The following is a 22,219-nucleotide window of genomic DNA, read 5'->3' on the forward strand; positions in this document are numbered from 1 at the left end:
TCCTTGTGCTGGAGGCAAACATGAAGCAGGCTGTGAAACTTCAGGCATTACAGCTACCACCCCAGGGTACCACAGGCTGTGGGGGTGTCTTTGTTATGGATTTAGCTAGGTAGGCCTAAATTTAGGCTATAGATTTCAGACTAGACCTGAGACTACCAGCTGACTACTGGCCAATAGTATCCCATACCCTATTCCGACATCATGTCAAAGTGTAGGAGCCGGTGTGGGAGCGGCTTGGTCAGTTCCTTCGTGGCTGTGGTCCCGGAAGGACACACCATGGTGTCCCAGGAGGGATGGGAGACTCAGGCCCAGAGCACTGACTTAATACCATGTTATCTTAGGGAAGTAAAATGTTTGTTCTTAGCCTTTCTCTCTGCTTGGGTCTGTCTCTGGGGAATTTTGTTCTCTAGAGTGATTGTAGGTAGAATAGCAGGATTTGTGTTTGATGGGGAGTTATTTTTTGTTATATCTAACTTGTGTAAGTGTGTGTTATATTGTAGTTTCTCTTCTGTATAAATATATATAGTTAGTTTAAGTTTAACCTGTTTTGAGGGTTTTTTTCTCCTTTCCTCCCTTTTCTTGGCAGGAGAGGGAGGGAGGCTTTGACTCTGTATTGGGCAGTTGGTACCCCCAAACTGGGTCCTGGAGCTTGGCAGGTGGCACAACGTCACACACAGCACTCTGAACACCAGTTTGGTTCAGCAGTTTGTTTCCTTTAATGGATACACTGAGTCCTGCGGCTGCGGTGGGAGTGCAGGGGTGGGACCGCCAGCACCGAGCCCCCCACACTGAGGTAGAGGAGAGCCTTGCTCCATGCTCACCCTGCTTTGGCACCCTGGGGTGCAAGCGGGTGGAGGAGGCACCCACCCAGCCCGAACGAGGTAGTTCGAGTGCCCCTGCCATCTGGCCGAGGGACCCTGGCATCTGGGCAGTCTTTGATGGGGGGGTAGCTCTACTGGGCCTCCCTGCCCTCAACCCTCACCTATGATAACCCCCAAACCCAGCCTCACCCCAATAAGCTCCACCCCCACCATTCCCACCAATATCCCCATTATTTGCCCCCCCAAGGATGACCCCCCCTGAGCTGAGGACCTGGGGGGTTGAGATGCCACCACCCTGGAGGTGTCTCAGGGCAGGGGCAACAAGCCCAGGCAGCGCAGGAGGGGTGGGTAGGGGCATCTGCAGTGGGCAGGGGGTGCAGTATATATATAGGGGCTGCAGTGTGTAGGGGGCTATGGTTTATAGGGGCTGCAGAGTATTGTGCCTGCAGTGTTGGCATGGAGGGTGTGCATGGAGACCTAATGTGGGCACCAAGGGGATGCAGTGTGTGCACTGGGGACGCAGTGTATGCCTTGAGGTGTGTACAGGGACAGCAGCGCGTGCATTGAGGTGGGTACAGGGGCTGCAGGATGTAGGGGATGCAGCATGCAGGTCCCAGGGGATGCCCCAGGCAGCAGGACAGCAGGAGATGTACAGGGAGTCACCTGGGGGCAGTGCCTGGGTAAAGAACATGTGTGTGTGTCAGAGGGCACACAGGGGGAAAAGGGACAAAAGGACCACCCTGGGTCTTCATGGCCTTGCATGGACACAGCTCAGCACTGCAGCAAGAGGCACCTTTGGGGTCCCTCATCCCACCTTTGCAGCACAGCTGGGTCCCACAGCTCAGTCCCCCAGACCCTGGGCACCACCAGCTTCTTTCAGCAGAGGGGGACATCTGCCTTATGGTGAGGCGCTGGTGGGAGTGTGGCTGTGAGAGGAGGGTGGGAGCAGTGGGTTTGGGGCAGGCATGGGGTTCAGACGGGTCTGGGTGGTCCCTCCTCCAGATGCCGGGGCAGCTGAGGGACGGTGGGCAAACAGGACACCTGGAGAGCAGAGCAAGGGCATAAGTGCAAGCCTAGGGTTGGGGGATCCACTCACCTGTCCCCCAGTACCCAGGCTGAGGAATGTGGGATCAGCCCCCATGGGGGCTTCAGCTCCCACTTCACTACCGCTTATATCTCCCCCAGCCGGGTCCATTTGGCTGGCAGCCCCACATGCAGATTAGCCCTGACCTTTCTGTCTCGTTAAATATTTAAATCCGGAAGGAAAAGCTGTCAATTTTAATTGGGGGGTGTCTCAGAAAGGCAGGTACGAAGCTGAGGGACATGATATGAACTGCTTGGCTAGGCAGGTACACATCTGCACCCCAAAGGATCCTCTACTGCAGCAAAGCACTCCAACATCCTCCCCTGCACCCAACACCATGCTCTGCAACCAGCCAAACCCACCACCCAGCCAGAGACCCTCTGGGTACACCAGCATCGGGGTGAGTTCAAATCCAAGCCCTGTCTACAGGACTCTGGGGTGTGGGATGACCCTAAGTGCAGGCTCACTTCTCACCTGAGTCAGTCCATCCACCCATCTGTCCATCCCCCACTTTGGTCCTTCATTGTCAGCTCCCGATGGGGGGCCAGTTTCCCCCTCCTTCTCCTGCCCCCTCTTCCCAGGCCCTGCCACTTCATTACGATGGATTTTATAGTAAAGACATCAGATTGAAGGAAGGACTTGCTGGCCAGGCAGTGGCTATAAGTTATTGGATTTCCCGGCCGCAATTACACAGGCCAAGCGGCCCTTCTATTTACCTGTGTAGACAACTCCATTTATTTCTATTGACATGTTGATACTGCTAATGCCGTTGGTGGACAGGTTCAATGCAGTCTCCTGTCTGTCATCTGGGGAAAGGAAATACCAATATGAGTGTCAAGAGAAACAGAAACAAGAACCTGTCTGACTGAGAGAAGCGAAGATCCTCCAGGCCATCCACACTCCTCTCCAAACCATCCACACTCCTCTTCAGCCGCTGCTGCTCCCATCTTGGTACAGGGTGACCCCAAGCTGAGGTGATGCATCCCGTTACCTCGGTTGGAGATCTTGATGTTCATGGGGAACTGGGAGGCCATGGCCAGGAGGTTGTGCTGAAGTGCGTGTTGCACCAGCCGCTGCTGCTCCTCTGCTGTAAGGGCCACCTTCTTCTCCGGAGGTTCTCCCGTCTCCAGCTTCTCCCGCAGCTGCTCCAGCACCACTGCCTGCGAGGCAGCTGCTGCTTGGGCTGCTGTGAGATGGTGGCCAGCCAGTCCCATAGGGATAGTGATGCGTCCTGGCACTGCTGCCGTCAGCATGCCATCCTCTGCAACGACCAAGAGACCTCAGGGGGGCCCCACATCGCCACTCCACCTCACCACACCCGGCTGTGCCACTGCCATCCCACCAGCATGGGGGGGCAGGGCAGACCACCACCCCCAGCACCATCTAGGCTTGGTCATCCTTCAAAGCCAGGAGAAACAAACCTTTATCAGTCTCAGCAAGGGACTGAAAGAAGAAAATTGTTCCTATTTTCGCCAAGCAAAAAGAGAGTAGACAGGGAACATCCCTGCTCTTAGAGTAGCGTTCATCCCTCAGGATGAGGATGCCTCACTCACCTTTCTTAACACCGTGCACTTGGCTGAACTGGCCACAGCTGTGTGTGGAGATGCTAAGAGCTGGCAGAGGCATTTTGGGGGTGCCCAGCAGGGTTGGGGTGCTGGCTGGCGAGTAGTTGAAGAGTGCTGTGCCAAAGGTCTGCCTCCGTCCCTCCCGGCGGTTGCTGTCGATGGCAGCTTGGAGCTCCCCAGGAGAGCTGAGTGCCCGCTTCTCACATTCGTAGGGATACAGGTACTTCATGTATCTGCAGGGAGAGACAGCCAGGATGAGATCCAGCATCATGCACCTCCCAGACAGCCCCATGCTAAGCAGGGCCCAGGGTGGTGATGGCACTTGGGAAGGGGCAGAGCCCTCCAACCACTTTTGTGGCTCTCCATGACAGACCCCACTGGGGGCTCTGGGACAGCTGAGTCAAGTGCATGCCCCAGGGCAGGTGCCCCCCACCTGCTGCCATGGCCAGGCACTCACTGTGTGCGGAGGGTGAAGGCAGCGCTGGTGATGGAGGTAGGTAGGTTGAGGCCCTTGGTGATCTCCCGCCAGATCTTCTTGTTGATTACTTCGACCAGGCCACCCTTGTCTGTCACCAGCTGGTACAGGGTGTACAGGTCCAGCACTTGTTTGGCCATGATGGGGATGCGGTTCACTGGTGTCCCTTTGTGACGCACACAGAAGACAGAAAATGGGGTGGGGGGAGCCCACAAGGGGTTTTCTCGTGTGGGAACACAGCCCGCACCTTCTCCCTACTGTCACTGCGGGTACCCACAATGGGAGGCACATCTTTCCACGCCTGGGTGCTCACCCACGGGAACAGTGGGGCACAGGCAGGACCACAGGGTGACTGGGAGAGTAGCACCATGCTCAAGAGCAGGGGAGACCCCAGAATGCTGGCACAGGGTCACCTTATATGGAGCTGTCAGTGGGGCTGGGTATGCTCTCAGCTGGGACAAGGAGCCACAGTGATATGGGCAAAGTGCCTCCTCCAGACCTCCTTAGAGAAGGCTATTCCCTTACACAGCTCTGTCCCCTCTACAGAGCATCAATCCACAAAATCTCTCAGATCATTCTAAGACTTCCTCTGTAACATGCTTTCAGAGCCCCACAGAGACTCCATCTAAACTTTAAACAGGGACCCATCTTACAATCTCTCCGAAAAGGGATGCTCCCACCAATTCTTCTGGAAGGACTCACTCTACAGCCTCTCTATGGAGAGGTTTTCTGTCCCAGCCCCATACAGAGAGACTCTCCCAAGGTCCTTGAAAAACCTCTCAAACCCACAGATGCCCCCAGCAGCCCCCACTGTTTATAGGACTTCAATGCCCTGCCCACAGAGACCTGACCCCAAACCCCTTCAAGTACCCTTAGTAAAGACCCTGACCCCTGTCCCCCAGCATCGCCCCCCTCATCAAGGCCATGGGGCAAGGGGACATGGTGCCACCAAGGTTCTGTGAGCCCAGTATAGACCAGTGCGGTCTCCACAGCCACCAGGTCTGGTTACAATCCCTCCACCTTTCTCAGCAACCCCACACAGCCTTGCTCTCTGGCACCTCGGGGAAATAGTCTGGGCAGTGGCTGAAAGCTGCAGCAGGTCAGAGGATGCCATCACACTTCCCATCCTACCCTGCCCCATCCTGTCCCATTCCACCCCGTATTTATTCCTCCTGTGAGGTGGCAGGGCACAGGCAGTATTGGAAAGCCATCCATTTGGCTGGGGGAGGCTGTCACGACTGCGCTTCGCCCCTCAAACGAAACCGTCATTCACCGCCATCCTCCAGCATCCCTAATTTATGGCCCTGATATTGGCTCAGCTTCTTCACATAAGCCTGAAAAATGAGCTCTTTTTATTCTTTTACTGAGTTCATTTAACTTTTTTTTTGTGTGTGTGTGTGTCTGTGTTGTTCACTTGGTCGGGAAGGGGGAGAGCTTATCCTCCTGGGAAAAAGGCAGAGATATTGACTTGATATCTGCTGTCGGTACCTCAGCAGCCCTACTCAGGGCTGCTGGCAGAAGCACCATCACCTCGGGGAGGGGCTGATTTGAGGGCTCTCCCTCACTCTCAAATGTGAATTTGCAGGGTCTCAGCCCCCAGTCAATGGCTCATGGACTTTCTTTCTCTTTCCCCCTCTCCAGCCATGGTGGCCAACGAAAGTGGTTTGCCATTAATCTCGGGACTGTCCGGGCGGGCGGGCAGACGATGCCTGACAAAGGCACCTGTCTGCATCCCGGCAGAGTGATGGCCCCGGCCCCAGCCAGGGCGAGGGACACAAAAGCCCATGGAGGTGCTGCAGCCATTGTGGTGCTGCAATTAGCGCCTTGATTGATTAATGGCCCCGTGTTATCAGCCCGGCTGTGGGGGGAGGTCTGCAAACCCCTGGTGAGCAAACAGAAATAGTACCCCTTAATGACAGAGCTTACTACTTCTGGGGTCCCACAGAAGTTGGGGCATGGGGATGAGGTGCCCCACTGCCTGTACCCTGTATCTGGTGGAGGTGGTGCCATTACCCCCGTGAACCACTGGGGCCAGGTGTGCTCATGTGCCATGCAGTGGCTTCAGAGGGGCTCTCCCCAACCGATTTTTCAGCCCTGCTGTCTTTCCACTCTGCTGACAAATGTCAGTGCTGAAACTGTCCTGACAGCCAGTAGGGGGGAATGCATCCCCTTTCATTAGGGTTCACCCTGTGGGCATCAATCCCTCCGCACCCATTGCCACCTTGGGGACACAAATCTGGGTGTCACAATCCCCTGTCTGTGTACTCCTGGGTGCCACAGAAGCAGCTGCCACAGCTACGGGTGCTGCTTGTTACCCAACTCCTGATGACCCCCGAAATGCTATCCCAGCCCCACAGCCTCTCTCTGCCTTTCTCTTTGCTACTCAAAGCCAAAATCCCCGGCTTCTCCAACAGGATTGTGCACAGCCATAACTGCACACCGGCATCCCTGTGCCTGCCCTACCCTGGGGATGGCACCCACTAAGAGGTGAGACAGGGCAAAGAGGACAGAGGGCACACGAGCAGGACAGCCCAATGCCGAGGGTTGTGGAATAGCAGAAAGAGAAGCATTGGGTTCCCTCCCTCCTCCCCAAACCAGCAAGCACTTACTTAATTAGCCCTGGCCCCAACAGCGAGGGAGTTAATTAGCTCTGGAGAGAGAGATAATGAAGCCGCAGAACAGCCCATGAATCTTGCAGCTGATGGATGCTGTGGGGCCAATGCAGTGCTGATGCCCCCACTTGCTCCCCACAACCCTGCACCAGGGGCAGGGGGACCACGGGGCATCCATGTGGCAGTACCCAGCTCTTCCACGGCCTCCAGCCTGACTCCAGCATGAGCCTCACGGCTGTGCCAGCCACCCACAGCACAGCCATAATTGAAAGAAGTTTGCGGGATCTCAGTCCAACCCAAAAATCAACGTCTGCAGCCCCACAACAGGTGGGTACCCTCACCACCGTTCCCACGGGCAGAGCATGTGGGCAGCTGCCCCTTTCTGCCCCCCCCCCTCAGCCCACACTGGGCCAGCCCCCCTGCTCCGGTACCCCTCCTCAGCCGTCCCCCGTTAATTAGCTCGGCATTAACCTCTGCCTGGGGTTTACTGGCTATCGAGCGGCTTGTTCATTAATCCACACACCAGCAAAAGGCTCTAATTAATACAGCCAGCCACACGCCCGCGCTCGGCAACTTTTAATTGTCGCAGGCCGGGCCGGGGAGGGCGAAGGTTAAAGTATTTATCGAGTCCCCGGGAGCCGGCTCGGCCCCCCGTGCCGATAGCAAAGATTTCCGATGAGGATGGGTTGGCTGGTAAGCCCTTAACCCCTAGGTGCCCGGCGCTGGCCCCACTCCTGCACACCACGGGGCATCCCTGAGGTGCTGATGGTGGGCATCCTCACCAGGTGCTACTAAAAGGGGGCCCGAATGGGCACTGCCAAAGACATTTCCACTAGTCATCACTGAAACGCCCTGAAAACTGTTAATGGGCACCATTAACGGGTGTGGCTGTCGGTTTGTCACCAAAGGATATGCTAACAGACATCTCCACCGGGCATTGCCAGTGGGCATCCCTGCTGGAATGCTGATGGACAATCGGCATCAACCACTGTCACAGCTTGGCGTTGGGGGTGGCACCGCAGGACTGCCTGGGGGTCTCGCAGAGACCTGGAGCAGTTTCGAGCCTGAGAGGCCAACACCGTGAGCCCCCTGTCAGCAGCTGAGGCAGGAGTGACAGTGACACCCACCCCAGCCACCCACCTTTACCTCTCTTCTGCATGAAGCCGAAGAGGTCATCCAGGAACTCCTTGCGTTTTGGATCCTCATCCAGTTCATAGAGCTGGGGGTAGGAGAGAAAGGGGTAAGCACACACAGGTGAGAAAGACAGAGGGAGCAGTGCCACGGCTTGGCCCTTGCCTGTGACAGGAGATGGCACCATCCCTGGGCCCACCTGCCTCCTCTGCTAGCAGCAAGAGGCTCTCTGTGCACCAATGACAGAACCCCCAACACATCCTCTGTGCTTGAAGCACTGGGCTCTCCCTGTGTCTGGGGTCTGGCGTGGGCTCCCCACAAATCACTGAATATTTTGTACCTTTGCTGCAGAGGTGCTGAGTCTGCGCCTCAGTTTCCCCTGTCCCTTGCCTTCTTAGGTGGAGGAATCACAGTGTTTCAGCCCTGGGTATCAGCAAACCCCAGGCCCCCAGGCTGGATTCTGCAATCAGGATCCTAAGCTAAGGTCTGCTCTGGCTCAGCAGCCTTCCAGAACTGACCAGTGCTGGCATTCACTGGGTCTTGGCACAGGATCAGCATCCTCCTTAGCCCTCATCCCTCACAGGGTCATATGTCCACCTGCACAGTGGAGATGCTGGTCCCATCTTGTGAGGGAGCTGCAAGCACTGGGGCTGTCCCACTCACCCACGATGAGTAGGCTATTGATCCCCTGGTAAAGCACAGCCTGAGCCGTGTCACTGCAACTCAGGGACTGACCAGGCACCAAGGACAGGTTTAGGCACCTTCACAAAGGGTTCCACTGCCAAATCCTCCTCCCTCACCTGGGCATGGTGACCCCACAACCATCTTCCCTGGCAGAGCATGGGCACCCCACCCCAAATCCTTCTTCCTGGGGTGCACACTGGGACCAGGGTGTGAGAAAGGCACAAGGACCTCCCGCAGTGGGTGTGGGAGTGCAAAATTACGTATGAGTGCCCTATGTGCGTAAGCACAAAAACACATGTGCAGACTGTGTGTGCACTGATACTGGTGTGCTCTTGTATCCCAGCAAGTTTGTGGGTGCACCGACACGTACGCAAGCCTGTGAGTGAGGACATGGTTGTACAGATGCACACATGTGGCTGTGAGGATACTTATGTGTGCTGGATGGATGCAGGTCCAGACACAATTCCCAAGCTGAGCTAAGGGACAATGCTGCGAAGGTGAGCGCAGTCCCTACATCAGCGACATGAAGTGCCGGCTCCGTGCAAAAGTCCGGGCTCGCCTGATTCCAGCACAGTGCCTGAGTGACCATGACAAATTGGAGCCTGCCAGATCGATGGCCCAGCAGTAAAAGTCAGAGCACATGAAGGAAAAATTAGCACCAATCGAAGACGCTATAGACACCAATTCCTCCCAGCAAGCCCGGCAAGAATTTAAAGCCATTGAAAAGAAACAAAACTCAGCAGTCCAGAATGGATTTCCAAAACATATACAAAGAAATGCAAGCTGGAAAACAAAGTCAGGCACAAAATAGAGTCGTTTAAAAAACAATTGTGCTGGGAAAGGCCGTTAAAAACCAATAGAAAGGGAGCACACACCCCCCTCCACGCAGCACATCATTCACCAGACAGATAAAGGGAGCTGTGCTTCAGGGACATCAGGCTGTAGAGACGTGGGGAAATGGGGATGGGGGGGACGCAGGGATGCAGTGGGGACACATGAATGCACGGATATGGGAATGTGGAGGTGCAGGGCTATGAGAATGCAGGAATGCAGAGCTGCAGGGACTCAGCGGACACGGGGATGGGGCATGTAAGAATGTGATGTAGACCCATGGATGCAGGTACATGGGGATGTGGGGATGTGAGGATGAAGGGACTTGGGAGACATGGAGATGTGGGGATGTAGGGAAGGAGGGACGTGGGGACATACAGGGATGCAAGGATGCGGGGATGCTCCTGCAGGCACCCCATGGTTCCCATCACTGAACAAACACATACAACACAGTGTCTCATCTAATCCATGGGTGCCAGCTGCCTGCCCCTTGTTAGAGACAGAGCGGTGCTAACTGTTTGTACCTAACCTGGTCTATGGGTGCTACTGCCAGGTTCTCACCACAGCCGCTGGTGCTGAACTACCTGGCTTCATGGTGATCCACCTGTGCTGCTTTGTTGCTCTTTGGATCCCACTTACCCATCCCCTCCTTGCAGCTGGGTGCTCTTGGGGTGCCCCAACTTCTGGGTGTCAGCACCCTGTCCCTCTCCTGCACCATGGAGGACCCTGCCTTGTTCTAAGCCCCCTCCCCATCACCTGCTCTTTCACAGGAGCTCCTTGAGCCATCGATTACAGTAACTAGGTCAGGCTTGGTGCAGAGCTCCAGGGGGCTGCTTTGATTTCTGCCCCAGAAAGGCTGTCTCAGCGAGGCTTTGCCTGCCATTTCCCTGCCTGTTCCTGCCTGTGGAAGGGCTCCAAACCCCATCAATCCACACCAAGCCTGTCTACATGTTTACATCCCCTGAAATCTCCTGGCTTGTCAAAGTAGGAACAAATGCCCCAAAACTGACAACCACTGCTCATCCCACAGTAAGGGGAAGCCACAGCCTTCCCAGGGATCACTCAGTAGGTGGGCTTCTGCACCCACACCTTCACTGGGCTCCTGGGTGACACTCGTGTTTCTCCTCCCACCAAGAAAGGCAGAATCCCACCTGGAACAGGTTGCTACTGACTCCAGCCCCCAAAACAGGTGCGATTTCCATGTGCTGGGTTCTATTTTACCCACTGTTTATTAACCTCTAACCTTTTATCTGTGGGGAACTGAGATGCAAAAACACATTACATCAAACGGGAAGCAAAGGTCAGCTTTTAAGTGGAGACAAGAGGGGAGCTGAGTGACAGGGAACCAGCCAGCAAGGCCCTTGGGTATGCTGGGATGCACCAGGTGTTTGTGAAATTGGGGGATGCTTGGGCTGCAGAGGAGGTGGTTTTGGGGGATTCCTGCTGATGGGAGGTTGGGGCTGAGTCCCAGACAAGAATGGTAATGGCATCCTGGCATCACAGCTTCACAGGAGTGACACAGGCGTAGCATGGGTGGTGGCATAGGTGGTGGTTTGCTACAGACTCCAGGCAAGAAAGGATCTATCCTTTAGCTCTGAGTCCTGTTGCTCACTCTACTCCTCCTCCTGCAAGGTGGGACCATCTGAGAGGCAGATGACAGTCCTCCTGGGTCACACACAGTCACTGTGCAGGGGATGCCCCACATGGGTGTACATAACCCCACAAAGGCTGACACAACCCCACATGGGTGTGCACAAGCCCATGCTCAAGCACATACAACCCTACATAGGCAAGCACAACCATATATGGGCTTACACAACTCCATGAGTGTGTGCAACCTTCTGTGGGTACACTCAGACCTCATGAGCACTCACAAACCTTTATGAGCATTGCAAGCATGTGCACAACTCATGTACACAGACACACATGCCTGCCCAGGCCACACACAGGCTCAACTGGGCATGTACAACACTGCACAAGCACGTACAATCTTGCATCAGCGTGTACAGAACATCATATGGGTGTGCACAAGCCTGCACATGCACACACAGCTGACACAGGCACAAATCCCTACACAAGAACCACGTCTCGGTGTGCACAACCTCCCACAGGCAAGTACAGCCCCAGGTGGGCAGGCATGACCCCAAGGTGGGCATGCACAGGCTTCCGTAGGTACACACCACTCTGCACGAGCATCAACAGCCCCATTACATGCATGTTCAGACCTGCATGGGCACACAGCCCACATGTACATGCAAAACTCTAGACAGGCCTGCACAACCCCAGAGGGGCACACATGACCCCAGACAGGCACAAATAGCACCAGACAGCCATGCGCAGCCCCAAACATGCATGCACAACCCCAGGTGGAACATGCATGTTGCTATTACGTGCACATACAACCTCACATATGCATCCACAACCCAAGACTGGAACACACAACACACAACTGGAACATTCACAACGCCATATATACAGGCACAACCCCAGAGAGGCACATCCAAACCCCAGTGGGCACGCACAGCCCCAGACAGACATGCACAACCCCATATGTGCACACACAACTCCGCATGTGCATCCACAACCCCACATGGCCACACACAGCCCAAGACTGAAGCACACAAGTCTAGACAGGCACACACAACCCCAGAGCACACACTGCCCCAGTCAGGCACATACAGCCCCAGACAGGCAGCACAACCCTAGATGGGAACACACAACTCCTGTACAACCCCATATATGCACTATTCTAGATGGTGATACACAACCCCAGTTTGGTATGCACAGCCCCATACAGACATGTGTTGCCCTAGAAGGGCAGCACAGCTGCAGACCGGAACATACCACTCCAGATAGGGATGTACAATCCCACACATGCATGCACAACCCCAGACAGGTACTCTGTCTGGATGGACATACCCCACACCCTGCAGAGGCACATGCCCAGCTCTGTGCCTCGGAGCAGTGGCATGGGCCTTGCCTTGGGGGCAGTTGTGCAACACAAGCAGCGGCTCCTGGTTGTGGTGACCTATGAGCAAGGACCCTTTTAATCGTGTTTGTATTGATATAATTAGTAACTCATTTAACGCCATCGATGTAACTATATTCCTCTATAAACAGAAGTATTAAACTGTCAAGTCCCGGGATCGATATCCCGCCGGTACGCAGTGCAGCTCTGCTCTGCCGACCTCGGGGATCCCGTCCACTGTGCTTGGCCACCCCATCAGCCACAGAACCCCAGCACCACCCCAATTTCACCTGCTTCCTGGGTGCTGGTGCAGGACTAGAGCAGACTGTCCTCATGCCCCATCCCACCCTGAGTGAAGCTCTGGAACCCTGCTTCCTCCTGTCATCCCATTGCCATAGCGACATCTATATTCCTTAAGGGATGGGGATAACGGCACTTGTCAGGCAGGTTAAAGGTCAGTGGGTCGAACATGGTTTATTAAAGGCATGTGAATAGACCTTGCACCTCCTTCTTTTCCTCACTGCAATTAAATAACATTGTTAGCACCACTAACCCAGGAGACCCCTCTCTTGGAGCCAGTGGGGCTTGCAGGGATGCAGTTGGTGTCCCTGAAATCCCTCAGACTAGCTGACGCCTGGGAAAGAGGAAGGATGGGGTGAGGTACTACACCAACCAACAAGCATTTCCAGGTTGTCCTGCCCTGGCGAGTCCCTGCACACTCCCCTCAGGGCACTTCATGCCACAGGAAACGATCTCAGAGGGATCCCCCACCCTGCAGCCCCTGCTCAGCTGCCACCTCCTGCTGTGCCACCTCCTGCTGGCAGCCAGGGCTCAGATCGGAAGCCAGGATTTAATCCACTTAATAAGAGCTGTATCGATCCATGTCCCAGCTGAGCTCTCCCCCACCTTGCAAACCCCCCTAACCCTGAGCCGCTTAATATGCACCACATTGATTATTCACACTGCTAATTTTTCCATCTGGCCACTGTTCACGCTGGGCGCTCAGGTGATGCTTGTCTCCCTGCACCCCCCCGGCCTCCCGGGGTGCAGCCACACGCCATGGGGGGGCTTACCACTGACTCACTGTTTTGGAGTCCCTGTACCTCTGCGGAGCACAACTGTCACCTCTGAATAAGGGTCTCTGGCTTCTTCCCCAGGAGATAGTATGCAACCAGGCATCCAGACACTGGGATGTCTTCCCCTGTGCCCTGATGGCATACAGGGGATAGGAAAGTCATGAGTGCCTCTGTTTACCCTGAGGAAACTGGCTATTCCTACTTGAGGCACAGCTCTGTGCACCCTGGGGTGCAGGGACCTCCACAGTGTCCACAGTCAGAGCCTCTCCCAGCCATGAGCCACACACAAGAAGCTACAGACTTGTGGATCCTTCCTCCCCATCCCCACTGCTGGAGCTGGGGGGCAGTTTCACTTCCCGCTGGGCATAAACCACCCCCTGACCTTGCGAGCCACCACTCGCCTCTGCCACCAGTTGTTAATAAGTTAATGGTTACGAGATGGCTTTGCCGGAACGCCGCCTGAATTCGAAGGCACTGCTGGCTCTTGGGGGGGACGCTGCTCTCCTGACCCAGCAGCGCCAGTGGGTGCCAGGGTGTTCGCTCACCCCAACATCGCCAACCTCAGCAGTCACCCCACTGGTGGGGCTGGGCACCTCTGCCTGGAGACCTCTCCCAGTGCTGTAGCTCCCCTCAAAAGCCTTTCATCATGCTTAATATTTAACGGCGCTTTATAGAGCAGCAGGCTTAATCAGCGCTGATAATGCGGCAGATCCGGCAGGTCATTAAAACCCCCTCCCCGCCGCAGCAGGCACTGCCGCTCCCGGGAGGGCTGCCTGCTGCAAACATTAACCCGGCTCCGCGTTAAGGTGAGGGACTTTTTGCTGGCAGCGCCGGCCTTGGGACAGCATCCCCCTGCTCACAGCCTGGCCCCGGGGTGAAGTGGGGGGCTCACAGGGTCCCCAGCCTCCTGTTCAATGCATTTTGCCAGAGGGGAAAGTGAGGCACAGGGTGCCGGCATGTCTGCCCACCAAGAGCTGGGGCCAGAGGGAACACGCTGTGTGGTGCCACCATGGGTGTCATCCATGGCCCTGTCGTGCTCTATGTCCCATCTGTCTGGGGGCTGTGGCACACAGGTGTGGGGTGGTCTTACTTCACGGAGAGTGTGCAACCCCCACGATCTGCCCCTTGTTACTCGTTCATGGCTGAGCAGGCAGGGAGTCAATGAGTGGATTTGTTCTGGTTAACCTCCCTGACCCACTGGTGCTTGACACACCACTGCCTCCCTCTGCTTTCCTGCCTGCTGCAGCCTTCTTTCCTCTCCATTCTTGTCTCCCCCTCCATCCATCCATGGGTGATTGAAATTGTGGGACACCCCCCACCTTCAATCCCTCTCTGGGTGACTGGAGCCAAGGGACTCTGTTCATCACCAGCACCACCCCAGGTATCCCCAAGGGACATGCACACGCACAGCCACAGTACCCACACCCTGTGGGTGTGCACACAGGGCATATCCTTGCACACCTGGGGGTCTGTGCACACACACACCTGCTATAGGGCTGGATGAGTATGGAGGTGCACACACTGGGGGGCTCTGTGCATGCCTGGGATGTGTATTGGCTGCTCAATACCCAGGCCCCCTTGTGCACCTCTGCCTTCATCTGCTTCCTCTGACTGCTTTGAAGGGATGATGTAGGAGAAAGGGTTGGTGGCTTCTCCAGCCCAGCTCCCCTATGTAGAAAATCCCAGCTCCTGCCTCAGCCTTCAGATTGCTCCGTGCCTTAGGAGAAAGAGCATCTGGAGCTGGTGCTTGCTCGTGCCCTGCCACAGACCCATGATGCAAGCTCTGGATCTACGTTAGAGCAGCCCCAAGCTGCAGCCTCCAGAGGACAACACAGACCCATCAACACAGGCATTCCCACTGAGTGCCCTGTGCCCCAGTGAACAGGGCTCCACAGTCCCTCTGCACAGATCGCAGTACTCTCACTCTCTGCACACCCATGTGCACAACAGCCTGCTCTGTAGATGCTCACATCATGTGCATGCTCTTCTTCTGCAACTCACCCTGAACACACTGTCCTTGCACCAACAGCCCCACCATGCATGCTCACACAGCCCCTACATGTGCTCCCCCTCTGCACAGACCCCATGCACACTTACACACCCCTATACACTCTTCCTGTGCACAGATAATCCTTCTGCACCAACATCCATCCCCTTTACACACCCTCCCCAGCCACAGCAAATCATGTGCATACTCACACACCTCACTCCTGTGCATGCTCATACATCTCCTACATGTTCCCCCTGTGCACACTCACACAAGTGTATACACCCTGTCCCCTATGCACACTCACCCCACACACACCTGAGCTCACTCCCACACCCCCACACAGCTGCAAAATGCCCTTGGGACCAGAGTCCACCACCCTAGATCTAACCTCCCTGCTGCGGCCCTGCCCAGCTGGCTGCCAGCACAAGGGATTTACTATTATTAATCCAATTAGTGGATTATCAGAGGCCCAAGTTGGTAAGGGGGTGCACACCTTCCCAAATTCTCCACTCTTGTCTGATTTTGGGGAGGTAGCTGAGGAAGGAGCCAGAAGCAGCTGCAGGATGGGGGCTCCTGGCAGTGCTACTCTCCTCTCCACAGTTTTTACAACTCCTCTTTAGAGCCCCCAAACTGAAGTCATCAAGACCCCCAGCTGGAAGATGGTGTCATGGCATTCCCCAGGCTCCAGAGAGGGTGGGAAGTGCCCTGAGAGGCACCAGGGGGCTTGCACCCACCAGGACCACTCAGCACTGTGGGCTGAACAAGGACTTCAGGGGCGGTCTTGGGAGGGGACTCAGCCCCAAGACCCTGCCTCAAACATCCATGAGTCCATGCAACTCCATACATGGAGACAGTGGTACATGCATGCACATGTAAATACACACTGGGACACCACTCATTTTCCTGTACATGCATACAGGTGTGTTCAGACATGTGTGGACACATACATACACACAGTCATACACACCCCTACACAAACATATATGGAGCAACACACACCTGCACACTCTTACAGATCCGTAAGCATATTCCAGCTCTCACATGTGTTCTTACACACCTAACTTGCCTAACTTGCATACTCCTATGGATCCATACAGACACATAGGACCCTCAAAAGGATCCCTGAACACAGGAGCACTCACAGGTCCACACACAGGCATCAGCCCTCACACAGGTTCAGACACACAGGGATGTACCCCCATTTACATGGGCACTTACATGGATGCACACACTCCTGCCGCTCCATATGCACACACACACCCAAACCACCTCTGTACGGACTCCCAGTCGTACCCCAGCAGCCCCTTGCTCCGGTCCTGTGCCCTGCACTCGTGCTGAGATGCTGGAGCTGTTGGAGCTCCAGGGATTAGCACACTGACCCTTGCTGCCCACACCTCCCCACTGCAGGTGGTCCCAGAATACGAGCAGAGCTCTGCCCACACGTTTGCTGGAGAGAAGCCTCCAGGCAGACGTTAACAAGCAAACACATCATGTCCACCCCCTTTCCCGCCTCTGCAGTGTAACAAGAGACCCTCTAATTTAGCCCTGGGAGTCCTTCACAGTCGGTGTTCCTGCACTTGGATTGAAGGCGAGGAGGTGGCCGGGGAGTAGAAACCACTTCCCTCTCCCAAGTGTCCCCCTTCTCAGTCACCTTAATTCCCTGGACATTCCTGTCTCCATTCCCTCAGTCTCCCGGGGACAACACCACAACAGGATGCAATGGGGACTGAGGCAGGAGAGCACACACTGCAGAACCTGCCACCTCGTTTTGGGATGACTCCAAGGCATGGGGGTGAAGATCTGTGGCTACTGCCAACCTTGGGGCAGCACCTTCCTCCAGGCTTTGAGATGGGAGTGCATGGGCTTACAGCCAGCAAGCCCTCCCTAAAGGCATGCAAGAGACAGGTGGGTGGGTGCAAGAAGTAATTGCCGGTATCAGGGACAGGCAGGGCAGGAGGGTGGAGGAACAGCCATACCATGGTTAGGCTGAGGATGATGGCAAACAGCTGCTGGCAAAACCAGCCACCCCCAAATTAACCACTGAGGTTACCAGACACCTGAGTGTCCCTAAAGGGTTGGCTGGGGCTTACCCTTCTCAGCAGCTCTGGGCAGGGAGTTTCAGAGAGTCCCAATCCCCCCAACCACAGGTGGGCCTGACTCTGGCAGGGCCCTGGCAGGGAAAGCATCCTCCTGCCAGCAAACGCTGCACTAACAGAGATCTGGACACAAAGCCAAAGCCCAGGTGTTTGACTCCCTTCTGCTCTGGCAGAAGTAGAAGGAAGCCTGGGTGCTGGTGCCCTTCTTCCATCGCTTGGAGACATCGATGGCACCCACCCCTGAATATATGCATGGTTCCCCTGGGGGAAAGTTGAATTCATGGAGCTGGGCTGGCATCAGCAATGCCAGGCTCTTCCCAGTGCCCTCCAAATCAAATGTGATGCAACACCACAGCACTGCAACTTGGTGGCATTTCTGTCCTCAGGGAAGTTGGGGTTCAAGGGTAGTATACAGTTAGACCCCACTTGGTGCCCCCCCCTCAGGGCTGGGACTGCCTCACAGTCCTGGGTGTGGAGACCTCCCAGACCTTTGCCCAGGTCTCTACCCATGTGTCCTTATCAAGGTACATAAACTGACGCCAGGGGCTGATGCAAGAGGCAGGGGTGAGGGGGTCTCTCAACCTCCTAACATCAGAGTGGCCCACCCAGTCAGAGCAAAGGTCCCACCAGCCCCCACCCCCCACCCCGCCGCCCAAAGCTGTGTCTCAGGAAGCATATAAAACCAGGGCAAACATTTCCTCAAAGTGCTCTTCTAGGCAAAGAAGCATTTGCCTATTAACCCTCAATGGGTTTCTCTACCACAATCTCGTTCTCTGCTCCCATTCTTAGCATTGCTCTACTGTGTGGAAACCCTTCTGTGTGGCTGGTCCTGCACCAACCTCCCAATCCATCCCCATTAAGGTGCCCTAGCCACTGGAGAGAGATGGGAAAATGTCTCCCTGCCCACCTTCTGCAAAACAGCCTGGATCTGGTGGTCCCTGTTTACTTAGCTGTGCTCCCCACCCACAAGGATGACATCAAGGACAAACCTTGAGACCCATCCCAGGTGATGCCATGATAGCTTGGGGCAGTTTCAAGCAGGGAGTTCTAGTGGGAAACATAACCCTGGTCACCACAGGGTTTCTGCCCAGCTCCAGGACCCCCATGCCCACACTGCCAGTGCCTCAGCAGCTTTCCAGCAGGCAAATGCTTCCCCCTACTTTTTTTTCCCACCAGCAGCCCAGCCCAGCCCCTGGGAAGCCTCCAAAAGCTGAAGCACAGACACCCTCCCTACCTGGTCCCTGTGGAGAGTAGAGAACCTGTTCCCCAAGCTGGGTGAACTGCAGCCTGGAGAGAGCCCAGTGGGGACATGTCCCTCCCAGGTAGGGGTATGTTCCCTCCTGCATGATCACAGGGGAGGAACAAGACTGACTGTCACCCTTCAGACCACAAAGCAAGGTGGCACCACAGCCTGCTCCAAACTGCAGGAGGACATCTCACTGTTCCCTGGGCTGGCTTGGATATGCCACCAGGTGGGAAACCCAGGTGTGGGTCTCTGCTTTCCAATCACAGTTGGGAAAAAAAAAAGAGAGCAAGAAAGGAAGGAGCCACCTCTCACCCTGGGAAGTGGTGCAGGATTTATCTCATACCCCAACCTCTCCCACCATCTATCTCCCACTATTTACAACACTCCTGTTCTGCACAAGTTGCACAGGCAGCCCCAGCCAGGGGCAGGGCATAAGGCTGAAGGATGAGAAATGCCGGGGATGCTTTCTCTAGCCTCCCCGGGAGGGAGGAGCCGCTTCCCACCTCCCGGCTGACCCCAGGAACCGGACAGTCAGCCTTTTTCTGTGCAGCGGGGTGTAATGTAACACTTCCCGGACGAGCTGTTTGGCCTGTGCAGCTCACCCACCCCGGGCCTCCCTGGGCTGCTTCAAGGAGCGCTGGGCACTGGCATCACCCCCGGGGCACGACCACAGGGCAGGTGCTGTCTCCATCTCTACCTGCTGCCTCAAAGGCAGGCAGGTGCCCAGTGGGTGAGCCCTGGCCCCTCCAAATAACAATGTGTTGAGCAGTCTTGAAACAGAAAAGGCAGTGGCATGACTCCACAGCAGCCAAAAATTGGGTGCCTGCTGTTGTTCCCATCCTCTCCTGCCAGAACCAGATGAGGCAGTAACTGCCCTTATCCTTCTGTCCCTGACCAGTGCCATCCTATAATGTCACACACCAGCTGTACAGGGACATCTCTGTCCTGTCCCCTTGCCACATCTTCACTGTCACCCACTGTGCCCCTCTCTTCTCCACAATGAAGCTGAGCACAAGGGGAAGCACAGACCTGACCTGGTGCTGTGCACTCCATGCCCACACCTTTGTGTGGAGCAGCACCTGGGCTTGCACAACACAGCACATTAAATACAGCAAGACCTTTCTTCCATCCTGTACATGAACCCCTGGAGCTGTTTCCCTGTGCCAGATCTTGGGGACAGAGGGGTGTCCCCTATGCCCACCAGGAGTGAGGCAAAAAGGTCAATGCTTTGCTCCCTCCAAGCAGGAAATCAATGGGCTGCATTGACCAGCCATAATATGCCCCAGCCATTGCAGAGACAGGAGCTCCATGGCTCACCAGCTCCTAGGGGTAACCACACATCAGAGCCCTTGCCCTTTTTCACCTCTGCAAAACCTCCATGGACTGAGGTCAGTCTGTTTTATCCATTAGAGAAAGCACTAGGTCTGAAGCCAGCATAGATGAGCGTGGGTATAGGGAGATGCCTGGACACTGGGCACCCCATCATGATACATGGCCTGTGGACAGGCATAGGGGATACCAAGGAGGTGGGTCCATAAAGCAGGGGTTAAGGGTTAGGTGGGTTTGGTGGTAGAGAGATTGGGAGCACATGAGGATGTCTGTTAGGGTGGGACAGGGGCTTACGGGCAGGGGCAGTAAGGACCATTCAAGGGATACCCATTCAAGGGAGGGTGAGGACCAGAGACTGGGATGCTGGGTTGCACTGACTGTACTTTCCTGGGATAAGTTTTGGGGACAGTGGATGGGTATATGGAGGGGTTCTCATTTGGGATGGCATTGCAATATTGGTGGTTAATGGGGGTACTGGTGACATCTGCTTGGGGTGGGACTGGGATAGCGTGTGGGGTTGCGTTTTTAGGGTGGGACACAGACTGGGTTTGGGAGCATAAGAGGTGTCCATTCAGGAAGGGCTGAAACCTGACTTCGAGAGCTGTGGGGGGTCACCGGGGATGCCTGCCCAGAGCAGCCGTTGCTGGTGCCCGACAGCGATGCCTCCTACCCCTCCTACCTGCTTGAACTGCTCCTCGTAGGTCCACTCGTGGTGTGGGGGCGGCGGTGGGTCGCGGTTCTCCCCTTCTTCGTCCTCCTCCTCCTCTTCGTCGTCGTCGTCCTCCTCCTCCTCCCCCGCAGCGGCGGGCGGCGGGCGCGGGCCGGAGACCGGGCGGCGGCGGGGACCAGCGAGGGGCGGCCCAGGGCCGGGACCGGGGTCGGCCGGTGGCCGTCGGGGAGGACCGTCGGGGCCGCGGGCCAGGCGGGCCGCCTGCTGCCGCTGTAGGCTCTCCATCACCGCCGCCAAGCGCAGCCCCCCCACTGCCCCCGGTCCCCGCGGCGGGGCGGCCGGCTGCGGGCACAGGGCACAGCCTCAGTGCCGCCGGCGGAGGAGCAGGAGGGAGGGGAGGAAGCACCCCCACCCGACCTGCTTTCCCAGCCGCTCCCGGGGGCCTTGCCCAAAAGTTGTCCGCGGAACCGTCGCCACACCGGGCGCGGCACCCAATGCCGGAGGCGCTGCCTCCCCGCGCCGGGACCACCCGGCACCCTACGGGGGACCCGGCCCTTTGGTACCACATCCTCACTCCTCCGGGGCCCGCCCTCCCCGCTCCTACCGGGGCAGGTCCGAGCCGGGATCCCCGGCACTGTCTTGCAAAAAGCTTGGCTTCTCGGTTCGCTTCGGACCCGTCTCCTGCTGGGACTCCCGCCCATGTTCCACCGGGAACCGCCTCCTACTGAGTACCCTCTTCCCGGTCCCGCCGGAGACCTCTGTCCCCGACGGCCCCACCGGTAACAGTCTCCCATCGAGCTCCCCGCGACCCCGTCCCAGCCGGGGACTCCGTCCCGATCCCGCCGGAGCTCCCACTGGGCACCCTGTCCTCCCGGGACCCTCCTCCCTCTCTCACCGGGGACCCCCATCTCGCTCTCTGTCCGACGCGGGATCCCCCACCCCGCTCCCCCCGTGCTGCCGGGGCCCCTCCGACCGCTCCGTCCCTCACCAGGGCGGGTTTGGCCGCCAGGCTGGGGTTTTCCACCATGCCGCCGGCTCCGAGCGCCGCCAGGGGCTCGCCCCGCCGTCCCGGGGGGCACTACCGGCTGCTCCGCCCGGCCCCGGCCCCGGCCCGCCGCTCACATGGCGCCGCGCCCGCCGATATTTCTTTTATTCCGCAGCAGATGAGGGTGGGTGGGATTTTCCCTCTTTTCTTTCTTTCTCTCTTTCTTCCCTTTTTTTTTCCTTTCCTCCCCTCTCTCTCTCTTTTTTTTTCCTTTTTTTTTTTTTTTTTGCAACAAGTGGCAGTCAGAAGCAACACCCCTCCCCGCTCCCATTTGCTAGCGCACGTCAAGGGAGTCACCCGGGGAGGGCTGGGCTTGCGGCAGCCCCGGGGAATCGCCCCAGTCCGGCCCGCCGAGAGCCAGTCCGCGGCTGCTCTGCGCGGGGCTGCGGGAGAGGACGGGGCTGGGGGCGCACGGAGGTCGGCGACCCCAATCTGTGTGTGCTTTTGCGTGCTTTGGGGTGCTAGAAGAGAGGAGTGCATGGGAGTGTGTACAGGCTGTCCGAAGGTGCACATATATATGTGTGAGTAGAGGGGAGTGTATAGGAGGAGTATGCGAGGGCTGTGTGCACACATGTGTAAGAGGGTGCTTGCACCCA

General features: G+C 56.6%; 1 protein-coding gene across 1 annotated transcript; it reads right to left on the bottom strand.

Annotated features, from left to right (window-relative positions):
- Nucleotides 1–1,063: 1,063 nt before the first annotated feature.
- ARID3C (AT-rich interaction domain 3C) lies at nt 1,064–21,843 on the bottom strand. The gene is made up of 8 exons (XM_071580738.1): nt 21,567–21,843; nt 20,588–20,920; nt 7,704–7,776; nt 3,928–4,111; nt 3,459–3,703; nt 2,897–3,166; nt 2,622–2,711; nt 1,064–1,862 (listed from the first exon to the last, which is right to left on the bottom strand). Exons 1-8 carry the CDS (start codon nt 21,603–21,605, stop codon nt 1,720–1,722), a joined length of 1,377 nt encoding a protein of 458 aa, XP_071436839.1. The 5' UTR covers nt 21,606–21,843; the 3' UTR covers nt 1,064–1,719.
- Nucleotides 21,844–22,219: the final 376 nt, after the last annotated feature.

This window comes from Pithys albifrons, chromosome Z (genome assembly GCF_047495875.1).
Source record: "Pithys albifrons albifrons isolate INPA30051 chromosome Z, PitAlb_v1, whole genome shotgun sequence".
NCBI classification, from domain to species: Eukaryota; Metazoa; Chordata; class Aves; order Passeriformes; family Thamnophilidae; genus Pithys; species Pithys albifrons.

Coding starts and splice junctions, on each gene's coding strand:
- ARID3C (XM_071580738.1), bottom strand. CDS start 21,605: ATGGTGGAAAACCCCAGCCTGGCGGCCAAACCCGCCCTG. Junction 20,921..21,566: donor TGGCGGCCAAACCCGCCCTG/GTGAGGGACGGA, acceptor CTGTGCCCGCAG/CCGGCCGCCCCGCCGCGGGG. Junction 3,704..3,927: donor GCCTTCACCCTCCGCACACA/GTGAGTGCCTGG, acceptor CTCTCCCTGCAG/ATACATGAAGTACCTGTATC.